Raw genomic sequence first — 21,229 nt, 5'->3', positions numbered from 1 at the left:
GCTTTTCTATATAACAAGCTACCACATAGTATTTATCTTACTGTCCTGCATACAGTATTTTTTATAGTTGCCTGTTGAGTTGAGAAATCAAGGTTAAATGAATCTTCTAAATTGATTTCCTTGAAAATTTCACCCAGACAGTTTAATGTGTAGTGAGTATTTTAGCATTGTTCAAGCATTTATTAGTCTACTAAATTAACAGTTCCTATACTAGTGGGCTATGGGACTACAAAGAGAAATATGACATAGTCCCACTCATGCAAAACTCAGTCTAGTGAGGAGACTGTCAGATAAAGAGGTAAGTGTATTGAACTTACATCCAGGAATCTGAAGACATAGGTGTAGGCAAAGACATTGTGAACAAAAACCTGATCACACAGAAAATATTACAAAGAACCAACAACTTGGATCACATCAAATTAAAAAGCTTTTGCACAGCAAAAGAAACCACCATCAGACTGAAGAGGACAACCACAGTATAGGGAAAAACTGGTATCAGCTATTCTCAAGCAAAAGACTAATGGGTAGACTATATAAAAAACTCAAAAAAAAAAAAAATCAGACCCTCTCCCATTTAAAAACCCAATCCAAAAAATGGGTATCTAAATGAATATGTGCTTCTCAGGTGAAAAAGTACAAACAGCAAATAAATACATGAAAAAAGTGCTCAACATCACTGGTAATTTGAGAAATGCAAATTAAAACAACACTGAGATTCCATCTCCAGGAAGAATGACTGTTCTTAAGAAATCAATAACGTTCCAGTGGGAATGTGGGGGAAAAGGAACCCTTCTTCATTGCTGATAAGAATGTAAACTGTTATAACCACTGTGGAAATCAATAGGGAGCTTCCTCAAAAAACTCAAAAACTAGATGTTCCATTTGACACAGCTATTCTCTTTCTAGGCATCTTCCCAAAAGAGCATCATACCACAGTGATAATATGTATGCACATGTTTATAGTAGCACAATTTATAATTGCTAAATCTTGCAAGCAGCCCATATGCTCATCAACAGATGAATGGATTTTAAATATGTATTTAAATACAGTAGAGTACTACTCTGCCATAAAGGAAGATAAACTTGAGCCATTTGTAGGAAAATGGTGCACCATGAGACCATTAATTTTAAGTGAAATAAATTGGGCACACATCTTTAAATATTGCATTGTTTCTCTAGGGCAAGAAACCCAAATAGTAAATCAGGAGCATAGTGGAATATAGATGTTGGGCAGTGGAAAGGGGGAGGGAGAAAGAAAAGGAAGTGAAAAGGAAAAAAAGGATAGAAGGAAGAAATGGAAGCAAAGCTTTTGAAATGGGAAGAAATGTTTAAGGAAGAGGAATGGGGGGAAAAATCAAGATATATATATATATATATATATATATATATATATATATATATGTATGTATGTATGTACAAATTCCCTGTGGTAAATGTCATCAATATGTATGACCAGTATGTACTAATAAACTATTACAAAAAGATTTTAAAAAGACAAGGAACAGGTTTAAAAAGCAAAAAGCCCCCAGAAAGGACATCATCTGTAAGGTAAACTTTAAGAGATAAGTAGGGGAAAGTCATTTTAGCAAGCAGTCAAAATATCAAGTCCTGAGTGTTGGGGAGACTGTAAAAAGTTAGACATAGCTAAAGCTTGAGTGGAACTAAGTGGAATATTACATAATATCGTTACTGATAAGAGATAGGTAAGAAACTGGCTATAAGCAAGAAATTTGCACTTAATATGGGTAAATTTTGAGTTTTAGGAAGATTGCTCTGGCAGCACTGTGAAACATGGAATGGAAGGATCTAGCAGGATGGTCATTGATTGCTTGATTGTCTTTTTGAGACAGTCTCACTATGCAGTTCAGGCTGGCCTTGGGCTCACTATTTTGTAGGTCAGAATCATATAAGTGCACATTGTGTTAAGGTGAAATAATGAGAAGCTAGATAGTTCTTTACCCTCAACTTGCTTAGGGATTTTGCATTATCCCTTTTACAAGGTAATTTGCATACACAAAAGATTCACTGTTGTCTTTATTACCCTCAGTCTTTCAGTGACCTTATTCAGCTACCCTTTTTAGGAAATTACTGCACATGCCATCCTCACTTCCCATTGGTTCAGTGACTCACTTCAGAATAGTTTTCATTCTTGTCAGACCACAGAAACCGTTGCTTATTAAGTTGCGTCCAATTCTAATGGACATTTGTCTGTGAATATTACTTCATTTTTTATGTTATTTCATTTTGACATTAAATATAATAATCACTTTTGCCATCTACTGTCTGTCACAATACCATGGTTAACTGTTTTTGTTCTTACCTCACTAGCCTATTACTGGATTTTGTCCTTTGCTTCACCTTTAAATACTAAAACAAATTTTAAGAGCTCAGTTAATGGGCATCCTTTCTTCCTTCTGTACTTGTAAGCTCTCATCTCCAGATCTGTGGTTTTCAATATTGTATATCTGTATGCTGATTTTATTCTCAGTGAATATCTCTTTCCTGAAGTCCAGTCTGCAGATATTTGCTTATCTATCATGATAAGATACTAGGTGCTTAAGAGTTTAACATGTAGAAAATTAAACCAGCATTTGCAGTTGTACTTCTTGTAAAAGAAATAAGCTGTATAATCTAATTTTAAAAAACAGATAACCTTACTAAGTTTTGTTAATTCACCGAACAAATAGTTTGTATTGTCATTGTCCATTTTTTATGCTTTGGTTTTGTAACTTCAAAAACTACTAAGATAACTATGTAATTTATCAACTAGTGATTTCTTACTGTTATTTTTTGACTATTTTTTGCTGTTTTTTTTAATTCTGCATTATTTTTACCCTTTTTTCTGTTTTGCTTTTTTTCTCTAAATTAAAAAAAGAGAAAAACAACAATGGAACCATTTTTAGATGAATTGCCTGGGAAGCATCTCTGGGTTTTCAGTTTAAATGTCAAGTTCCTCAAATAGAACTAGCTGTGGAAAAAGGAGGAGTAGAACACTGTAGTGGTAATAGCCCTCGCACTGGACTAGAGGCCAGAAAGAACTCTTGAGTGTTTCCAGAACTAAATTGAAAGACTAATGTTGTGTAGAGAGAAGAGATTGGAGAGAGTTGGAGAAGCCAAGTCCTACCATGGCTCTGTGGGTCATGTTTAAGGTTTGTATATTCTAGGGAGTTTTCGAGGAAGCCTTTGAAAAGTTTTAATCAGGAAAGTAACATAAATCTTTTGCTAGTCTCTAGAGATTGTGTTGAATGAAAGTGGATTTGGAATTGGTGAGATTATTCCTATTTCAGTTGAGGAAACACACAGAATGGGTTTGTCCATCATTACAAAATGATGCAACAGAGACTAACTCAGGTTTACTGATTCTGAACCTGTATTTGTGCCTCTCAAGCTTTAATAAATGTACCACCTAAGGATCTTTAAAATTCAGATTCTGCTTCCTTAGTTCTGAGCAGGTCCTGAAATCCTGCAGTTATAACTTACAGTTGATGTCAGTGAAAGTCATTATTTCTAAATTTTATCAACTGAAAATGATTACTGCAGAATGTGGTCACCTTTAAAAAATGACTTCCCCCAGTATATTTTAGTTGTAACACTTGTTCTTGATGTAAAATCTACAAAACCATGATTCACACTTCATAGTTAAGTAAAGGCTTGGTGAATGATGAAGTGAAACAATAAATGGTTGAAAAATTAAAAGTATTTAAGTAGTGGTAATAGTTACAGGTAATTATTTATAACGGTTCATTTCCTTAAAGCGACTTGTTTTTCTATATAAGTTTGAGAAGTAGATATGAAACACAGAGATTTCTTGGTGCTTGGGATTCTGGATGTAATCTAACAAAGGCAGCAAGCCATTTCCAAAAATTTATTTCAGAATAACCTCTTTTTTATATACATTAATAGTGATTTCATCAGTTTTACTCTAGAGTTAGGTGGAACTCATTCCTTAATTCCTGTTTTTAAGATTGACAGCATCTTCTTAGTTTCTCATTGTATATTCTAGGTTATTTTGGAATAGTCTTTTGAACAATCAGATCTAAGTGTAAAAGATTCTGTCACATTTATATTCTCACCTACTACAAGCGCTTATGTTGTCTTAGTGCCAACAATTCATTTATCAGGAAACATTTTTTTTCTGAATCTCTCTTTTCTATCTGAAAATAGGGACAAAACTGAACTTAAATGATGAGAATTGTGTGAAAAGAACCTTATATGATGTGTCTGGGCAGCATGTCTTAAAGTATATTCTTTGGGATATTTGAATCAGGAGATTTTCAGTAAATGCCATTTGAAAATATATTTTGTGACATAATAGGATTCCTTTACTTAAGATTTCTTGGAGCTATTAATGTCAGATATATGACCGTCTTAGAGGAAGGGAAATTCTGTGTGTGTAACATTTCCCAAATATAGAACAAGATGCTTTTTGAGAAAATCTAGCCTTAGAATTATGTGGGTTTTAGTGGTCACTCAAAAAAATATCCCCTTTCACTCACTATGAACCCAGCGTAGAAATATAACAACTGGGAACTAACCAGCTTCTGAATTTCTTAAATTCATTTCTAAAGGACAGTGCTTTGTTTTTAAACTAATTATTTCTTACGTAGATATAGACCAAGTTAGCATTGTACTTGTGGGTGTGTGTGCATGTGTATTCACTTGTTTGGTGTTGTTTTTTGGGTTATGTTTTGTTTTGATTGAATGTATCAGATTCTCACACTTGGCACTTAAGTGTAGAGCCACTGATGCAAATAACCTGAGATATTTACAAGTCATTCTGCACCAGCAGTAGCTTCTAGGCATCCAAAATCAGTCTGGTATTGGCAGCAGAAGTACCCCCAATTAAGTTGCTTCTGTAAGACATTCTTGGCTGTAGTTCCAGGCTGTTCACCTTCCTTGGTTCTGCTTGCTTTTCTGCATGTGGATCTTTAGGTTTCTGTTATATCTGTGAGCTGACCTGTGGGATACCCTTCCAGAAAATTGCTTTTCTGAATTACCCAATCTTTCTGTTGTTCCAGATTCTTGACTAGTTATAACATTCTTAGTTAAAATAACTTTAGTTACATCAAGATGCTTATTTTGTAAAGATTTGACAGTGACCTCACCTATATTTTATGCCAATAAAACAGTCAATAAACAGTGATTTGCTTACTTCAGTGCATAAGGTACTTGATGGTTTTATTTGGACATTTGATTATTCATTTTAATAGACTGTTCTGTAGTATAGGAGATTGAACCCAGGACCTTCACACTAAGCTGTATCCTTAGCTTTCTTTTTTAAGACAGTCTGGCTGAATTGCATATATTGGGTTCTTGAATTCAATATATAAATCAAAGTGGAAAGAACAGATAACTTTTTTTTTTGTCTCTTTCTTTTTTATCGGTACCAGGGATCGAACTCACGACTGCCTGCTTGGGTAGGCGCTTATGCCGCTGAGCTAAATCCCCAGCCCCAGAACAGATAACTTGACAATACTGGGTCTTCAATCCCTGCTCATGGAATAGCACTCAGGTTTTTTTTTTTTTATTTTTAGGTTTCTTTCATCAGTGTTTTTTGTGATTTTTCTTTATATAGATCTTATATGCACTTTGGTAGATTTATGTCTGGGTACCTATTTTTGCATGCTAATGAAAGTAGTATTGTTTTTCCATTTCAAATTGTACTTGTTTATTGCTGGTATGCAGGAGTGCAATTGACTTTTGTATATTAACCTTATATAATACACCATTGCTATAATCACCTGTTTCAGAAATTTTTTGTCTCACAGTTTTATGCTTTCCTTTCTGATCTCTATACCTTTATTCCTTTTTCTTATCTTCATTAGCTAGTACTTCTAATGCAGTTTTGAGAAGGAGTGATAAGTGATCTTGTGCCTTGTTTATGATTATAGGGAGAAAGCTTCTAGTTTCTTATTGTTAAGTACAGTAATTGTTGGAAGCTTTTTGTAGCTTTTTATTGGCTTGAGATAGTTCCTCTCTGTCCTAGTTTACTGAGATAACATTAAGCCTTTGAATTGAGTATTTTATGTGTTCTAGGTACTATATCTGGTTTGTACATATTTTCTAGTAAGTTTTATAATTTGACATTTAAGTCTTTGATCCGTTTTAAGTCAATTTTTATATAGGATATTAAAGTTATTAGGTCAATTAGGTCTTTTTGTGTATGCATATCTTGTTCTGGGAACTTTGTTGATGAAACTATCTTTGTGTTGCTTTTCACCTATGTCAAAAATCAATTGTATATTTTTATGAGTCAATTTCTGGGTTATATAGTATATACTACATAGTATTTTTAAATTGGGTGGTGACAAGTAGAATAATACTTGCTGGGGGTGGAGAATGGAAATGTTGATCAAAGGATATGAAATTTAAGTTGAATTGGAACAAATTCGGGAGATGTATTTACATGATGAGAAATACAGTGTTTACATGAAAATTGCTAGGAGTGTAGCACAAGTATTCTCACCACAAAAATGTATGTGAGGTAATACATATATTAATTAGCTCAGTTTAGTCATTCTTTGATGTATACATATTTCAGACATATACCATAAATACATATTTTTTTCAAATCTTAAACTTTTAAAAAAAATCTTATAAAAACTATGAGAGAACAAATATCTATTGTTTAAGCCAAAAAGTAGAAAGTGATAGATGTGTTAATACCTTGATTTGATCTCTGTATGTTTCATTCATGTGTCAAAATAAAATGTAGAATTTGTTCTGGATTTTTTTTTACCAACCCTTCCTGAATATCCATTGAATGGCTACAGGCAAATACATGGTATTTTCATAATACTGAGCAAATTGGACTGAGTCTAGGCCAGAAGCAGCCTAAAATTTTTACTTGGCTTGGTTACCATTAGTCTTCTTAGAAGAGGGACATTGATCTTTGGTGATTGCTGCATAGCAAGTATATTGTGAGTGGCAAAACTTTGGGTTTGTAAAGATCCTCTATATCTGCACATTTTCCTACTTGCTAATGTAAGAAAACTTGACTTCTTTTTGTTCCTTGCTCAGAATATCTTAAAGGAATTGTCTGCTATCAGCAACCACTTAGAGATTATATGGCAGGTCCAAATGGACTCTTGCCTGGCTTTTAAGCCTTCCAAATTATGTAGTAAAGTGATTGCACTTAGTAAAGATTGTACTTAGTAAAGTGATTATGTTCTTAGAACATTACTAATAGGAGTCTTAGACATTTTGTTTTGCCTTTGTTTTTTAAGACACCATATATTTTTTTATTGGCAAACAATGGTAAAGGAGGAATTAGGCTTATGTAACAAGGATGTAGGCCAGTTTCATCTGAAGAGATTCTTTATTCATGTCTCCCTCATCTATGCCTGTGAGTTGGTATATAGCATCAATAACTCGTGTCATTACTTTAAATATCTTGCATAGTCTCGATTCTATATTGTCTGTGTCCAAGTTTGTAAAGCTCAAAATTGCATCTTAAAATACTCACTTCTTTTGGGATTTTCTTTTCAGATCATAAAGCAGAAAATTGAAAACATGAAAGTAGACAGAACTAAACTGAAAAAGACACCTACTGAAGCTGTAAGTACCCAGAAGTTTGCTTTGCCTTTGTTTTCCTCATTTTAAAATAAGCTCACTAGTACTGATCTTCCAAATTTATCATCACTCATATATACATTATAATAAACCAGCAGTTTGGGATGCTGGGAGAAGAGGAGGAGGAATAGAACATTTACCTAGCATGTTTGCAGTCCTAGATTCAGTACCTAACACCACAAAATGAAAATGACAATTCACCTTGAAATAGGTTTCCTTTTGAACTTCACTTAAGCGAAAAAAAATGAATGAACAAGTGACCAATGAGAAATGAGCATCTGCATATTACATTATAGCTGTGGGTAGCTGAAGTAGGTTCTAAGGATTCTATTCCTGTGCATTGAACAACAGTATGTTATAATGGAAGAAGGGAAGTAGATTGAAATTTTACTGTAGCTATTGGATCTTTCTCAGTTTTTTTTTTTTTTTTGTTTTTTTTTTTTTTTTGTAAATGAGAGTGATAACACAGTAATTTTGTTTTCTTACTACATATTTTCAACTTCAGGCAAGTATTCCATCAGCTGGCTTTTGAACTACATTGTAAGATTAAGGAAATACTGCATTAAGATAATCTCTTTAAGTCCCATATGCCATAGTCCAAAAATACAAACTTTGGAATTAAATCTGGGTAGTTTTGAATGAGACTAGACTTGTTACTGTAGGTTTTTTTAACCTTCCACAGCTACAAAATGGGATTGATTAATTCCTCCCTCCTTGATATGAGACAATTGTTTAGCATAATACCTTACACATAGTAAATTAGTCATCCCTTTTTTCCCTTTCTCCCTCCTACTTGTACTGGATATCTAATCTACTGTCTTTGCACTGAGCTACATATGCAGCCCTTTTTTATTTTTGAGGTAGTCTTGCTAAGTTACCCAGGCTGGACTCAAACTTGTGATTCTCCTGCCTCAGCTTACTAGGCTGCTAGGATTACAGGCATGTATCACCACATCTAGGTTCCTTCATTTTCTAAATATGAGTCACTTTTTATTAATATTAATTTATTAATAGTTTACTTGGCAGCTATCACTGTGACAACCATTAATAAAATTTTCACTATATTTTTCTGGTCTTAAAAAAATACTGACTGTGTTTGCAGTTATTCTGCCCTTTTCATCTGATATTATACTAATGAATATGATTTGAGGATATAATTATGCAGCACATCAGTAATTACAAATGGTAGTATGTAGGTTTATTTAAAATTCATTTAAGAGAGGTATGCCTGGATTTATATTTTTTACTAGAGAAGACTGACCTTTCAAGCATTATGATTAAAGCAAAGAAAGCATAATGGAAATGTAAAATACCATATCCAAAATAAAATGACACATGACAGTAGGCATTCTAACAGTTGTGAGATGGTATTTCATTTTGGTTTTGATTTGTATTCACCTGATCATTAGTGATGTCAACTACTTTTAAACACTTGTTGACACTGATATTTCTTTGTAGGAATGCCTGCATAAATCCTTTGCTCACATTTTAGTCAGGTGCAATAAACAGGTCTAGGTTATAATGCCAGCTGGCAAGTCGTAGCACTTAGACCTTAAGACTTGGTAGACCCAAGTGCCTGATTTAAGTATCAGCCAAAGTTGTTGCCAAAGCCCAAGCCAGAATTACAGCTAAGATCCCTAGAGTTTTGACTGTACTACCATCTTTTTAAGACCCAAATGTTTAAATAGCTAATGCCTGACCCACAGAATAAAAACTATATTTTTGCATAGCTACATTCCATTAGGAATTGAAGCAGTATATTTGACGCAGAGTCCAAGTAAATACAGAAGAAATGAAATGGCATGAGTAGATGGTTCAAATTGCCCCATGTTAATCTGTTTTCTTCTGCTTCACTCTTTCCTCAAACCTGGACTTCAGGGAGGAAAATAAAATTTAGGCCTGGCTTATGGAAAGTTCTTCTATACAAAGTCTTACATATATTGTCACAAAATCTTGAGAAGAATCTTAGTGCTTGCTTTAGCAAGAGATAAGATTGGGGCTTGACTTAAATCATTTAAAGTTTTTTAAAGCTTCTGTAATTCTCCATATAGTATTCTGTATGCAAAAAATTATTTTTTCCCAGTTTAAATCTCATAGCAGCATTGTTGGATCTGTAAATGGCAGTTACTTTGCAGAAGAACATGCTGAGCTTCAGACAGGGAGCTTACTAAGAAAGGCTGTACTCTTTGCAGTAGCATGATGACCTTTCATATTTAAGCTCCTATTATGTGAGCTAGATACAGTACTTTATATAGTGGCAGATATTTGAACTTCAGCTCACAAGATAGCTCTTGGGTCTGTATTCCTGGTAAGAAAACAGGCTGAGAGGTTGGACTTACTCATGGTCAAGCAGCTTAGTTTGTAAACCAAAAGCAGCCAAGGTTTATTTGGTTTTCAATATAGGTGTATTCCCAGGACAACATAGTACCTTTTTATAGGCTTACAGAACAAGAATATTCACTTCTCTCAGCTGTTATCCATTAATAGAATGCCTCTCTGTCCCAGTATGTATTCCATTTCTTCCTTCTACTTTCAGGATCTTTAATATAAATTCTCAGTCCTCTTCTTACCTAGCAATCCCATTCATCAGTACAAGAAAGCAGAAATGTATAGAAATGAGAACCTTAAGTAAGAATGGGACATTATTTTTAGAGAGTTCTAAAGCTCTTTTCTCTTCTTCCAATTAGTGGATTTAATATTGGTGAAAAATACAGCCAGTGTTAGTCTATTCCTCCTCTAACATTGATTTTTTTTAATGAGATCTTGGTACATACTTCAGGCTGATGTGGAATTCATTATGCAGCCCATGCTGGCCTCAAACTTTGCTGCGATCCTCTTACTTTGGCCTTCTAGCGCTTGGAATTACAGCCGTATTCTATCATGGCTGGCTTTTAAGTGTGAATTTTTTCAGGCCTTTTAGTGTTTGTCGACTCAAGTTTTACCTTCCAGGCATTCTGATTACCTTTCCAACCATGATACAGATTTCTTAATTTTGCTTTTGTAGATTTTTATAGCTATTTCCTTTACTTCCACTGTCTCTATGCTTGTAAGGAATTTATCTTATCTACAGACAAAATACATAGATTTTTGGGAATGAAAGTGTTCGCTTATGAGTGTTTTATTAATCCCAAGTAATCATTGGGGAAATCTCTAGTTTTAGATAAAAGTTAAAATACTTTGTGGGCTTAAGGACTGCTTTTCCCTTTTCACTTCTCTCATTTAAAAACAGTTTTTATGGATAATTCTTTTTTTTCCCCTCAGCCTGCAGATTGCAGAGCCTTAATAGACAAACTCAAAGTCTGTAATGATGAGCAACTCCTCCTGGAACTACAGCAAATCAAAACATGGAACATTGGAAAGGTATGCGAGCATATTTCCACCAAAGACAGCACTTGCTGTATGAGTACATCATTTTGTGTGCTCTGATACAGAAAGAGAAAACCACAGTGGGGTAACCTGACTTGAAATTACTTAACAAGAAGCCTCTAGTATATGTGTAGCATAGCCCTACACCAGTAAGTTTAGCCTATATAGCTGTCCAGAAAATGGGGGTGGTTATATGTGTGAATAAGTATTGCTTACACAGTTAATAATAAAGTGTTTGACATAACTTCAAATTTTACCTCGAGAGTTTTTGGGTTTGGTTTGGCTTTTTTGTTGTGTTTTTTGTTTTTTGATTTTTGTGACAGGGTTTCATTGTGTAGTGCAGTGTAGCCTTGAACTCTTGGTAAGCCTCCTACAGTCTCCCAGTGCTGGAATTAAAAGTGTGCACTCACACTCAGCTAGGAATTTTACTTTCAGGTTAAAAGAATTTTTTTTTTGTCTTTTTCCTTTTTATCGGTACCAGGGATTCAACTCACAACTGCCTGCTTGCAAGGCAGGCGCTTATGCTGCTGAGCTAAATCCCCAGCTCCTGAGAATTTTTTTAGATTACTTTAAAAATGAATTCTTTACACAAAATGGCATCTGTTGGAATACTGTCTTTCCTGTCATTGTAACACTCAAGTCTCCCTTTGAATACCTAGCTTTAGGGATTTTAGATTACTGTGATGAGTCTAACAGCGAACTTAAGTTCTTTTAGCTTAGAGTTTGACCTTCTGTACGTGGGGAACGGTGGGAAGCGAATTTGTCTGGGTATCATGCTCTGCAGTCTCTTGTACTGAAGCTCTACTACAAATCTACATGGTGCTCATAATGTTTTCCTAAATCCTTTTTCTCATTGCTCTCTAGTGTGAGTTATATCACTGGGTAGACCTGTTGGATCGCTTCGATGGCATTCTGGCAGATGCTGGACAAACAGTGGAAAATATGTCATGGATGCTTGTATGCGATAGGCCAGAAAGAGAGCAACTAAAAATGCTTCTCTTGGCTGTTTTGAACTTCACAGCATTGCTCATTGAGTACAGTTTTTCCCGCCATCTGTACAGTTCCATAGAGGTAAGGAAGTTTCAAGCCTATTGGTCTGTTTTCAGCTAGATGTATAGCTAAAAATAAAAAGTTGCTATTTCTCTCTGATAGTTGCTGCTTTCTTTTGCATTGTAGAACTCTAGATTTTTTTAATATCAAACACATAATGTTATGGGCTGGTAGTGCAGTGGTAGCATACTTACATTGCATGCATACTGTTTGGTTCAGTCCCTAGCAATGTCAAAAGGAATAAAAAAGATAATATTAAGATATTTCTTGGTTATAAACCTTACCTTGTTAGGGTTCATGGGAAGGCTCTGTACTATCACCTTACCCTGCCATTTCTAGATTAAAGAAATAAGTGAGAAATGTAACACATTTTGATGTATTATTGAGATTTTGAGGAAATTTATCCTTGTCTTAGTTTATTGGAGCAGTCCTACATTATTTTAACTGTTAGAAATAGTTTGATTTCCTTAACATGTTAATGTACGCTTTTTCTAACCACTCTCCTACATCCTCCAAAATACAAAATCTACCAAAAAAAGTATATACACTTCAGGAAAGAAAACTTGTATAAATATTTTAATACTAAATTTATTGAGACATCATGAAATTAATACTTTACCTTTGGCCTCTACAATTACAAAAGGTGCTCAAAGTGGGGGCCATTCGCTTCCAGACATTTGTTAGTACAGCCAACCACTGCTTGGTTATCCTGATTGGGATTGCTGCACATGCATTTTCAGTTTCTTTTAAGGGCCAGCAATATAGTGGGTTTTCTGAAATATATATTGTCCTTTAAGGTTCACCATGTGAGGCTAACACCATCTGTTGAAAAAATACACCATTTCCTGCAGTATGTATACATTTTTTGGTGGACCCTGTATTGATAGTTCTCACTCTGCATCTGGGGTGGGAGGAGAGAGAGTTCAGAACTCCTTGAATACTGCAGAGTTTTAGAACTCCCCAATACTGCAGACTCAAGTTTCTTATATAAAATAGTGTGATACTTGCATATGACCTGTGTACATCTTTCCATATACTTTAGGTGATCTCTCATATATGTCAAAGATGATATAAATTTAGTGTAAACAGTTATTTAGGGGGTTCTGACAAGAAAAAAGTGTACATATTCATTGAAACAAGGGAAACAGGACCTACATCTATGGAGGGCCAGCTGTATCAGTTGTCTTTTGCAGCATTACTGGGAATCAACCTCACAACCTCATACTTGCCAGGCAGATGCTGTGCTGCTGAGCTATAGCCCCAGCAGTCCTTTGTGTCCTTAAAGAGTAAAGTAGACAGAATAATCACTGTGGTTTTTTTTAATTTGTCAAAAATCATTATCCTTTACCCTAATTTTGGACATTTTGTCACCATTAATAATAGATGCCCTGTTAATTTTAGTTGTGTTTTCTATCAGATTGAACAAGTAGAAATGTTATGACATGGGGAAAAATAGGATAATTAAACCTTACACACAGATGTTGTCATTGTTGCTGCTGCAGTTGTTTTGAGATAAGGCCTCACCAGGTAGTTAAGGCTGATCTTGAACTCACTATGTAGCCCAGGTTGGCCTTGAACTCACAGAAATCCTGCCTCAGTCTTCCTTGTGCTGGGATTACAGGTGTGTACCACCACACTTCTCTGAACAGAGATATTTTTAAAGATAGAGGTGGAGAACTGTTCTGTTAATGAAGAAATAGGGTGCTCAGGGAAATCTGTGGCATTCAGGATAATCCAACAAAAATTCCTTGGTTCATTTCCAGGTAAACTACATGCTAATTTTTAATTCTAAAACCTTCAGCATATGATGCCTAAATTATTTTGTTCTGACCTGTGTTGTTATGTCCTCTTTTATCTTAATCTCTTTTTTAATTAAAAAAACAAAATCTTCAGTATATTGGTGAATTTAATTTTTATTTATAAACCAAAATACATGTTACAAATCTCATGTTACTTATAAAAACTTGGAAAAGACTTAAGTAATTGTCCCTTGCAATGGTAAGGATCTTCAACTTCTGTAGAAAGGGCTCTGTATTTCAGTGTTTATCATAAAGAATATAGGATTATAGAATTTTCTTTCTCCTAGTATTTTCAGTCCAGTTGCAAACATAATGTTTTATTCCAGGTGCAAATATAGGTATTATATCACATCGTCTCTTTTATAATCTCTCTCTTCCTTTGGGGACACCTATGCAGTTGTGATCTGCTATTTGAGAATTTTATCTTTATTTCACTTTCTAGTCATTTGCCAGATTGAAGTTCCCTGTGGACAAAGTTGCATGTTCACTAATAGTCATCCTTTGTTTGTCACTAAACTTGGTTCTTGATTAATGTTGATAAATGCATTACATTGGATTTAAAATTTTTAGGGCCGATTGTGCCCAAAATTTTAAACTTGTGCCCTTTTTTTGCAGCATTTGACAACTTTATTGGCTTCCTCTGATATGCAAGTGGTGCTGGCAGTCCTTAACCTTCTATATGTATTTAGCAAAAGATCAAACTACATCACACGTCTTGGATCTGACAAAAGAACCCCACTACTAACACGACTACAACATCTGGCAGAGGTGAGTCTTAGGTGAAGAGTAGAAGAGCACAAAAATAAGAGCTTTGGTTCCTTTCAGCAGATGTTTCTTACATTGGCAATTTGGAGTTGAAACTCTGAGGTGACTTCACTGATATAAATAGAACAATTTGGGACAACCAACTTAAGTTCCACAAAACTCATTTTCAGCTGTTAGAAAGTAATTTGGAAGGGGATTTCATGAATCTGTGCTCTGAAAACCAAATCTTTTATTTAAAACTGGAACCTTTATTTCTGGATAGAAAATTCATACTCATTTTGCCTGAGGAGAAAACAGTGCCATAAAAAGGTTTGGATGGACTTCAGTCTTGATAGTTCTGGTATCAGTTTTCTCATCTGGAATTCAGTGTTACATAAACTGAAAGACGTTTTATAAGTGGGGGATGTTTAGTGCTGTGATTAGTACTTTAGTGATTATAACTTAAGTAAAAAACTTTTTCAGAGAAATTATGCCTTTCTCCATTATGACTAGAGGCTAATTGATAATACATACTAAAGTTTGAGAGGTAGCCATTGCTAGAAAGCTTTCTTAGAAGAAAAATGTGAAGGATGGGTTGGTTTTTAAAAGCTAATTTAGTAATTACCTCACAATTAATATAACTCAAGTTCAAGACTATTTAGATACTTTTACTTAAAAATTATTTTTGTGTGCACATAAAAAATATGGCATACAGGAACTACTGAGAAAGTATTCATCATTTACAATTCAGTGAGACCTCATTTAATTAATGAACATTTTTCTTCTTGAATTTGCAAATGCATATATGTAGACTTGCAGTCTGTTTCCTTTTTTTCATTTATTGTTTTACTGGTGCTGGGAATCCAGAGCTTCTTTCATGCTAGGCAAGTACTCAAACACTGAGTTATATCCATAGCCCTGCTACCTATTGTTCTTGACATATTAAAAACATTTCCTTACATTACTAGAAAACTTAAAGCAGTTAAACATTGGATCTCAAAACAGCAGTAGTTAGGACAGATTCCATACCTTAACAAATGCTTCAAAATGATTTGATAAAATTTAGTACATTGACAAAATACTAATATAATCTCAGAAAATTAGGAAAAGTAACTTTAGATTTATGATGGGAAGCTGATTCAGAAGTCAGGCAAAAGTACTAAGTATTATTTCTGTCATAAATTTGTAGAAGTCCAAACAAGTACAAGAAAAAGGAAAGAATTGAAAAATGCATATTTAAAAGGAAACATGGTTAATTTTAGCTGCTGGAGTTGAGTCTTTGGGTTTTTTGGAGTAACAACATTAGAACTAATAAAAATTTATTGATCACCCTACAAAAGACATAGAAATAACAAGCTTCTCAAGCGCTTAGTAATTACCAATTTGAAAATAATTGATAAAAAGACCCATTGACTATACGAACAATTATGATGTCTGTGAAATAAACCCCATTGGGTAAAACTATAATTTAATAAAATACAATGGACAAGTTAATAGTGAGAAAGGAAATCTTAATCATTAAAGCATAAACCAAAAGGTTAAAGTTTGAATTTTATAGTAAAAAAAAAATAAAGGCTTCTTTTCCAAAAAAAGCAACATAGCTCTCTGCTACATTTTTGGTACTTTTACACTGCACCATAAATTAACATGCTGATTCCTTCACTGAGAAAAATTATCAGTTGTACTGAGTAGTATACTTACATGGTTGAATGACATTCTGGTACAAGTTCATTTTTTTCGTGGACCTATAACACTTTCAGATAATTGGTGCACTAGTCTGCACACAAAATTAAAGGCCCACTACCAAAGAATAAAGTTAATATGCCAATCACAGTTTTAGGGCTATTTAACATGTTTTAAAACTGACAAAGGACTATCGATGTTGGTGGTCTGACAATCCTCCAAATATGCAAGGATAAAAAAGAATATGGATAGATAATTCATAAACCAGAAAATTCAGCCTTTGAGTTGAAAAATGCAAGCACATTCATGATTAGGAAAATAAAACCTTGTAAACATATTGACTAATTCAGATAAGTATAATGGTAAGTATTGGTAGATATTAGAAACTCTTATGCACTGCTGATAGGAGTACAGACTGGTTTTCCTGGTTATATATTTCAAGAAAGATACAGTGTTCCATAAATGTGATATATGTCACAATATTGCTTCATTGTAGAAATGAATTAGAGACAATTGCAGTGTCCATTATTAGTAGACTAACTAAAAGTAGTAGAGAGCCAGGCTAGCCCAGCAGCGCAGGCATCTGTTTGGCTAGTGCAAGGTCACGAGTTCGATTCCCAGTACCAAAAAAAGGTATAAAAATGATACACGCATTCTGTGTAATATGTAGCACTTATAAGCAGTACAGTTTACTACGAGGTAAAGTCAGTGGCTTTTGAACAGTTCAGCGTGAATAAAATAGTAAAAATAGTGGTTATTGCTTGCTACTATTTCAGAAACTGGCACGCGTATACACAATGACATTGTTTCAAGAAAATGAAGAGGATAGATAACAAGTAAACACTGCTGTTGTCAGGAAAAGGAATCTAAATGAGCAATAATGAGACAAATGGATATATAAATAAGTAAAAGGAAAATGTTCTCTTTGAAATCTAGACTTTTACTTATAGATTTAAAAGATCATCTAATAGAATACAGTTTTTACATGGGAAAACCATATAGTAAAAATCTTTAAAATCAACTTGATAGTAGGATATTTCAAAAATTTTGCTAAAGCCGCAAAAGCATGAATTGTGATTATTATATGCTATATTTTAAAAATAAAAACATATATGTTAGTTCCCTTCTATAGGATGAAAGACTTACTTTCAGTATCTTACACATGCTATAGTTTTAACTTGTGATTTCTTTAGAGTCGGTAAAAATGTGAAGACATTTCTAAAATTACTTGACTATAGAATCAAATTTTTGACACTTTTAATTTCGTTTTTATCTGTTACTCTTCAACAGACTAAAATGTACAACTTATTTTTCATTTAAAAATTCCCTTTCATATTTTAATTGTTCTGTGTGGTATTTAATATTATATAAACAAACTAATGAGTTGAGGACATAAATACCTGATTTGATAACCATATGTATGATTATTGGTAGGAGTAAAAGAATGCTTGTATTAGTTAATGTGACGTACACACTGCATGAACAATATAATTGCTCAGATTGATTAAGTTAAATTCAACCAGAAAGCAGAAATACATGAAAATAACAAAACACTGATAAAAGTTTAGGATCATTTGCTCTGTCAGATAACAAAGTGCGAAGTCCTAGTGATTTAGCGAGGCATGGTGGCACACACCTATAATCTTGTCATCTGGGAGGCTGAGGCAGGATTGCTCCAAGTTGAAGGCCAGCCTGAACTACTAACGAATACCAAATCTCAGAAGAACAAACAAAAGCGTGAGTAATTTTGAAAGTTTTATAGGTATATCAGTGAATGAAGTACTGAATCCCATGTTGCTATGATAAAAAATAGTGGAAAATAGGCTTTTGAGGGAGAAATGTGTTTATACTCTTTACACCATCAGAATATATCTTAGCGAGGCTGGGGATATAGCTCAGTGGCATAAGCACCTGCCTGGCAAGCACGAGGTCATGAGTTTAATCCCCCATACAAAAAAACCAAAACCATATATCTTACAAACATGGGAAGGTAAGTACTGTTTGGGCAACTTTAAACATTTTTGATAAGGAAGCCTCTCCTAAGGAAATTGAAATATAGATGCCATTTAAAAAACATTTAACAGAATTGATGTGAAAATTTAGAAACATACATGCTTAGTTATATAACCAAATAATAATGTTCAAAATATGTAAATAGCTTCTACAAATCAAAAAAAATAAAAAGTAAAGACTCAGAATAACGCGCGAAAGCATACAAACCAACAGTTCACAAAGGAACATATGATGTATCTGTAAAATTGACTAATAAACATGAAAAGATACTAGGACTATTTGGGAAATGCACAGTGATACGGGACCATGTTTAACCATTAGAATGACAATAACCTCGATGAATTGAGGGAAATAACTACAGATATCTTTAAGAGAAAATCATAGTTGAAGATCCCTATGTATGAGTTTTTCAGAGTCCAAAAACAAAACTACAGTATACAGAAAAAGTGAATTTGGGAAATGATAGTGAGATTTCCTGAATTCTCTAAAAACTATGTAGTACAATCTATTACATATTTTTATAATTAAATATATATCGGTAATGGTCATTGCAGCTGTGTTTCTATTGACCATACTTCACTGTACCATATTTTAATTAACTGCTACCTGATTTTATACCTAATAAAAGTAATCATTTTAATACTGATCCCCATTTTACTGATGAGTAATATGAGGTTTAAATTGAGATTTCCATGTGCCTGCAGTGAGCAATCGATTAGACAGTGATTTGAAATTTGATGTATTTGTTTTCTTGAGCCATAACTTTTCCAAGGGGTGCATCATATATAATTTTTGAGATTTCAGATCAGATTTTACATTTAACAATGGTAGACAAACTATCTACAGTTGTAGTACCTCTTATAGAATCACATTATCACATTAATGGAAGTTTTTTACCCTTCATTATTTTGTCACCACGAAAGATTGTTTTAAATGATTGTTGGATTTTTTCCTTTCTGTATTTTAGAATCCTTTTGCCTTTGACAGGTATGCAATTTTTTTCTGAAATAACAACTTGTAGGCTGAACATTGGTTTCTAATCTTGGAAAATTTGGAATCTTACCAGGCATGGTATATTGATACCTTTCGTATAATATATATATTTATGTAGCCAGTGTTTCGTTATATTACGGAAATCAGCCTTAGGCGTTTGGTAACATTAACTACCATTTCTAATATACTTCATTGAAATGTACAAACTATGTTTCTCTGAAATGAAAAGTTACTCTAAAATTATAACTTGTTAATAAATGCTGCTTTCCTCTATGTCAGTCAGTGGTGGTGAGCTTATGGCACTGGTGTTGCAACGGGCATAAAGAACCCTCTCTGTCAGCACACATTGAATAGTTTTTTCTAAACTAAAACTTCAGTATTCACGTTTAATTGCTGTGTTTCCACTTTGCAATAAATAAGTGGATTTGGTTTGCAGTTTGGGTAATGGATCTCTAAAAGATTCACCATCACTGTCCTGTTTTTCTTTTGATGTGTAACTCCAGTTCTTTTAACACTGATCTTCACAGAAATCTTGATTTTTCCAGAACCTTGGTCCCTTTTGTCATCTCTATTCTGTGCAACAAACACATGCATTCACTTGTGAGTGGTTAAGATGGGTGTTTGTGTTGCTCCTGTCAGCAAATGAAATTATTGTCAGTTTCTCTGTCTAAAAATTGGGGATTATATAGTATGTACCTCATAGTTTATAGGATTAAATTAAGTCATGAATAAAACACAAGGTTAATACCCATCATGTTGGAGGTACTTAATGGGAAATGTCATTAATAATGCTTATCAGCACATAAACTGTACATTTTTAATTTACTTACAAAAATTTTGTACATATGTACACATTATTTTACATGAATGCATTGATATTTTCATTTGGGTTTTGTTTTTCCTTCAGTTTAGTCTTTTTCCCTTGTCTCCCCACAACCTTAAGATGTATCCTTTGTATGTCTTTCTATCTTCATATGACATAGCCCTGTTTGGAATATTTTTGTAATTGAATTACAAATGCAGGGTATTTTTTGCATCCTGGTTTTCCTGTGTAACACTTTAAAGATTTATAGTATCCAAGTAACAGTGTTCAGTCAGTCCTTTTGAAAAAAGATAGAACTAACATTACTTCCCTAATAAAAATACACATTTTTTTTAAAATTTGAAAGTGTATAGAAGAAAATTTATTACAATCCTATATTCTTACAGCAATATCATGAATAAAAATCACAGACATTGATGAATCAAGTTTGTGCTGGGATGGTTTTTTAAGGATCCAAGGTTTTTTTATTGATTTCTAATTAGAGGTGCTTGATTTGTAGTAGGTCTCATGAGTTGGAAGGAAAGATTGTATGATGGTAATAAAAATATTCTAAAACAATTAGTGTAAAATAGAAGAAACAAAAGGAAAATAATTGTGGAGTTGTAGTTTTGTTTTTTGAGATGCAGTTTTTAAAGCTTTTTTAAATTCTGCCTTTTTATTGTCTACCTTTAGTTTAATTTACTTGTCCTTTCATATACCTGGTTGCCTTTGTAAACGCTTATTCTTACAGTTTTCAGCAAATTCTGTCTCCAGTTGAAGTCCTGTGAGTAGTGATACCATTTCAGATTAATAGAAGAGTGATAGATTATTTGATTAGTAGTATTGTAGCAATTGGCTCAGTGTTCAAAGGCAAGGTGTAGGGCCTTCCACATCAAAGTAAAATTAAGATATAATAAGAGTTGAATGTAAGTTTTGAAAATATCACTGATTTTATGTTTATTTTTATTTATTTTTCCTTTGGTACTGGGAATTGAACTCATGACCTTGCACTTGCCAGACAGATGCCATGCCACTAAGCTATATTTCTGGTAATAATTTGTTTTATTTTGTTAGCAGAGTGGTAAAAGGCTTTTCAGGAATGAGATCATGAATAAAGAAGTTGGTTGTTTTACAGTAAGACTTTTTGCCTTTTGTATGTTAATAAAGACTGTGAAATTATACCTTCTATAATTACCTGAGTTTGCTT

At 33.7% G+C, this 21,229-nt stretch overlaps 1 protein-coding gene across 13 annotated transcripts in view; it reads left to right on the top strand.

Moving 5' to 3' along the window:
* Positions 1 to 21,229, top strand: part of Huwe1 (HECT, UBA and WWE domain containing E3 ubiquitin protein ligase 1) — a 142,849-nt gene that overhangs the window by 23,542 nt on the left and 98,078 nt on the right. For all 13 annotated transcript variants that reach the window (XM_063245925.1, XM_063245922.1, XM_063245923.1 and 10 more), the window contains 4 exons: positions 7,489 to 7,557; positions 10,834 to 10,932; positions 11,803 to 12,009; positions 14,403 to 14,555. In XM_063245925.1, the coding sequence (XP_063101995.1) occupies positions 7,513 to 7,557; positions 10,834 to 10,932; positions 11,803 to 12,009; positions 14,403 to 14,555 (504 nt within the window). In that variant the 5' untranslated portion in view covers positions 7,489 to 7,512. The remainder of the gene's footprint in view (positions 1 to 7,488; positions 7,558 to 10,833; positions 10,933 to 11,802; positions 12,010 to 14,402; positions 14,556 to 21,229) is intronic.

The sequence above is a fragment of the Cavia porcellus genome, unplaced genomic scaffold (assembly GCF_034190915.1).
Source record: "Cavia porcellus strain 051 isolate PalLab524CR breed Dunkin Hartley unplaced genomic scaffold, mCavPor4.1 scaffold_3, whole genome shotgun sequence".
Classification (NCBI taxonomy): Eukaryota; Metazoa; Chordata; class Mammalia; order Rodentia; family Caviidae; genus Cavia; species Cavia porcellus.
The sequence above is the reverse complement of the archived record's forward strand: the minus strand, read 5'-3'. Positions and strand labels throughout refer to the sequence as shown.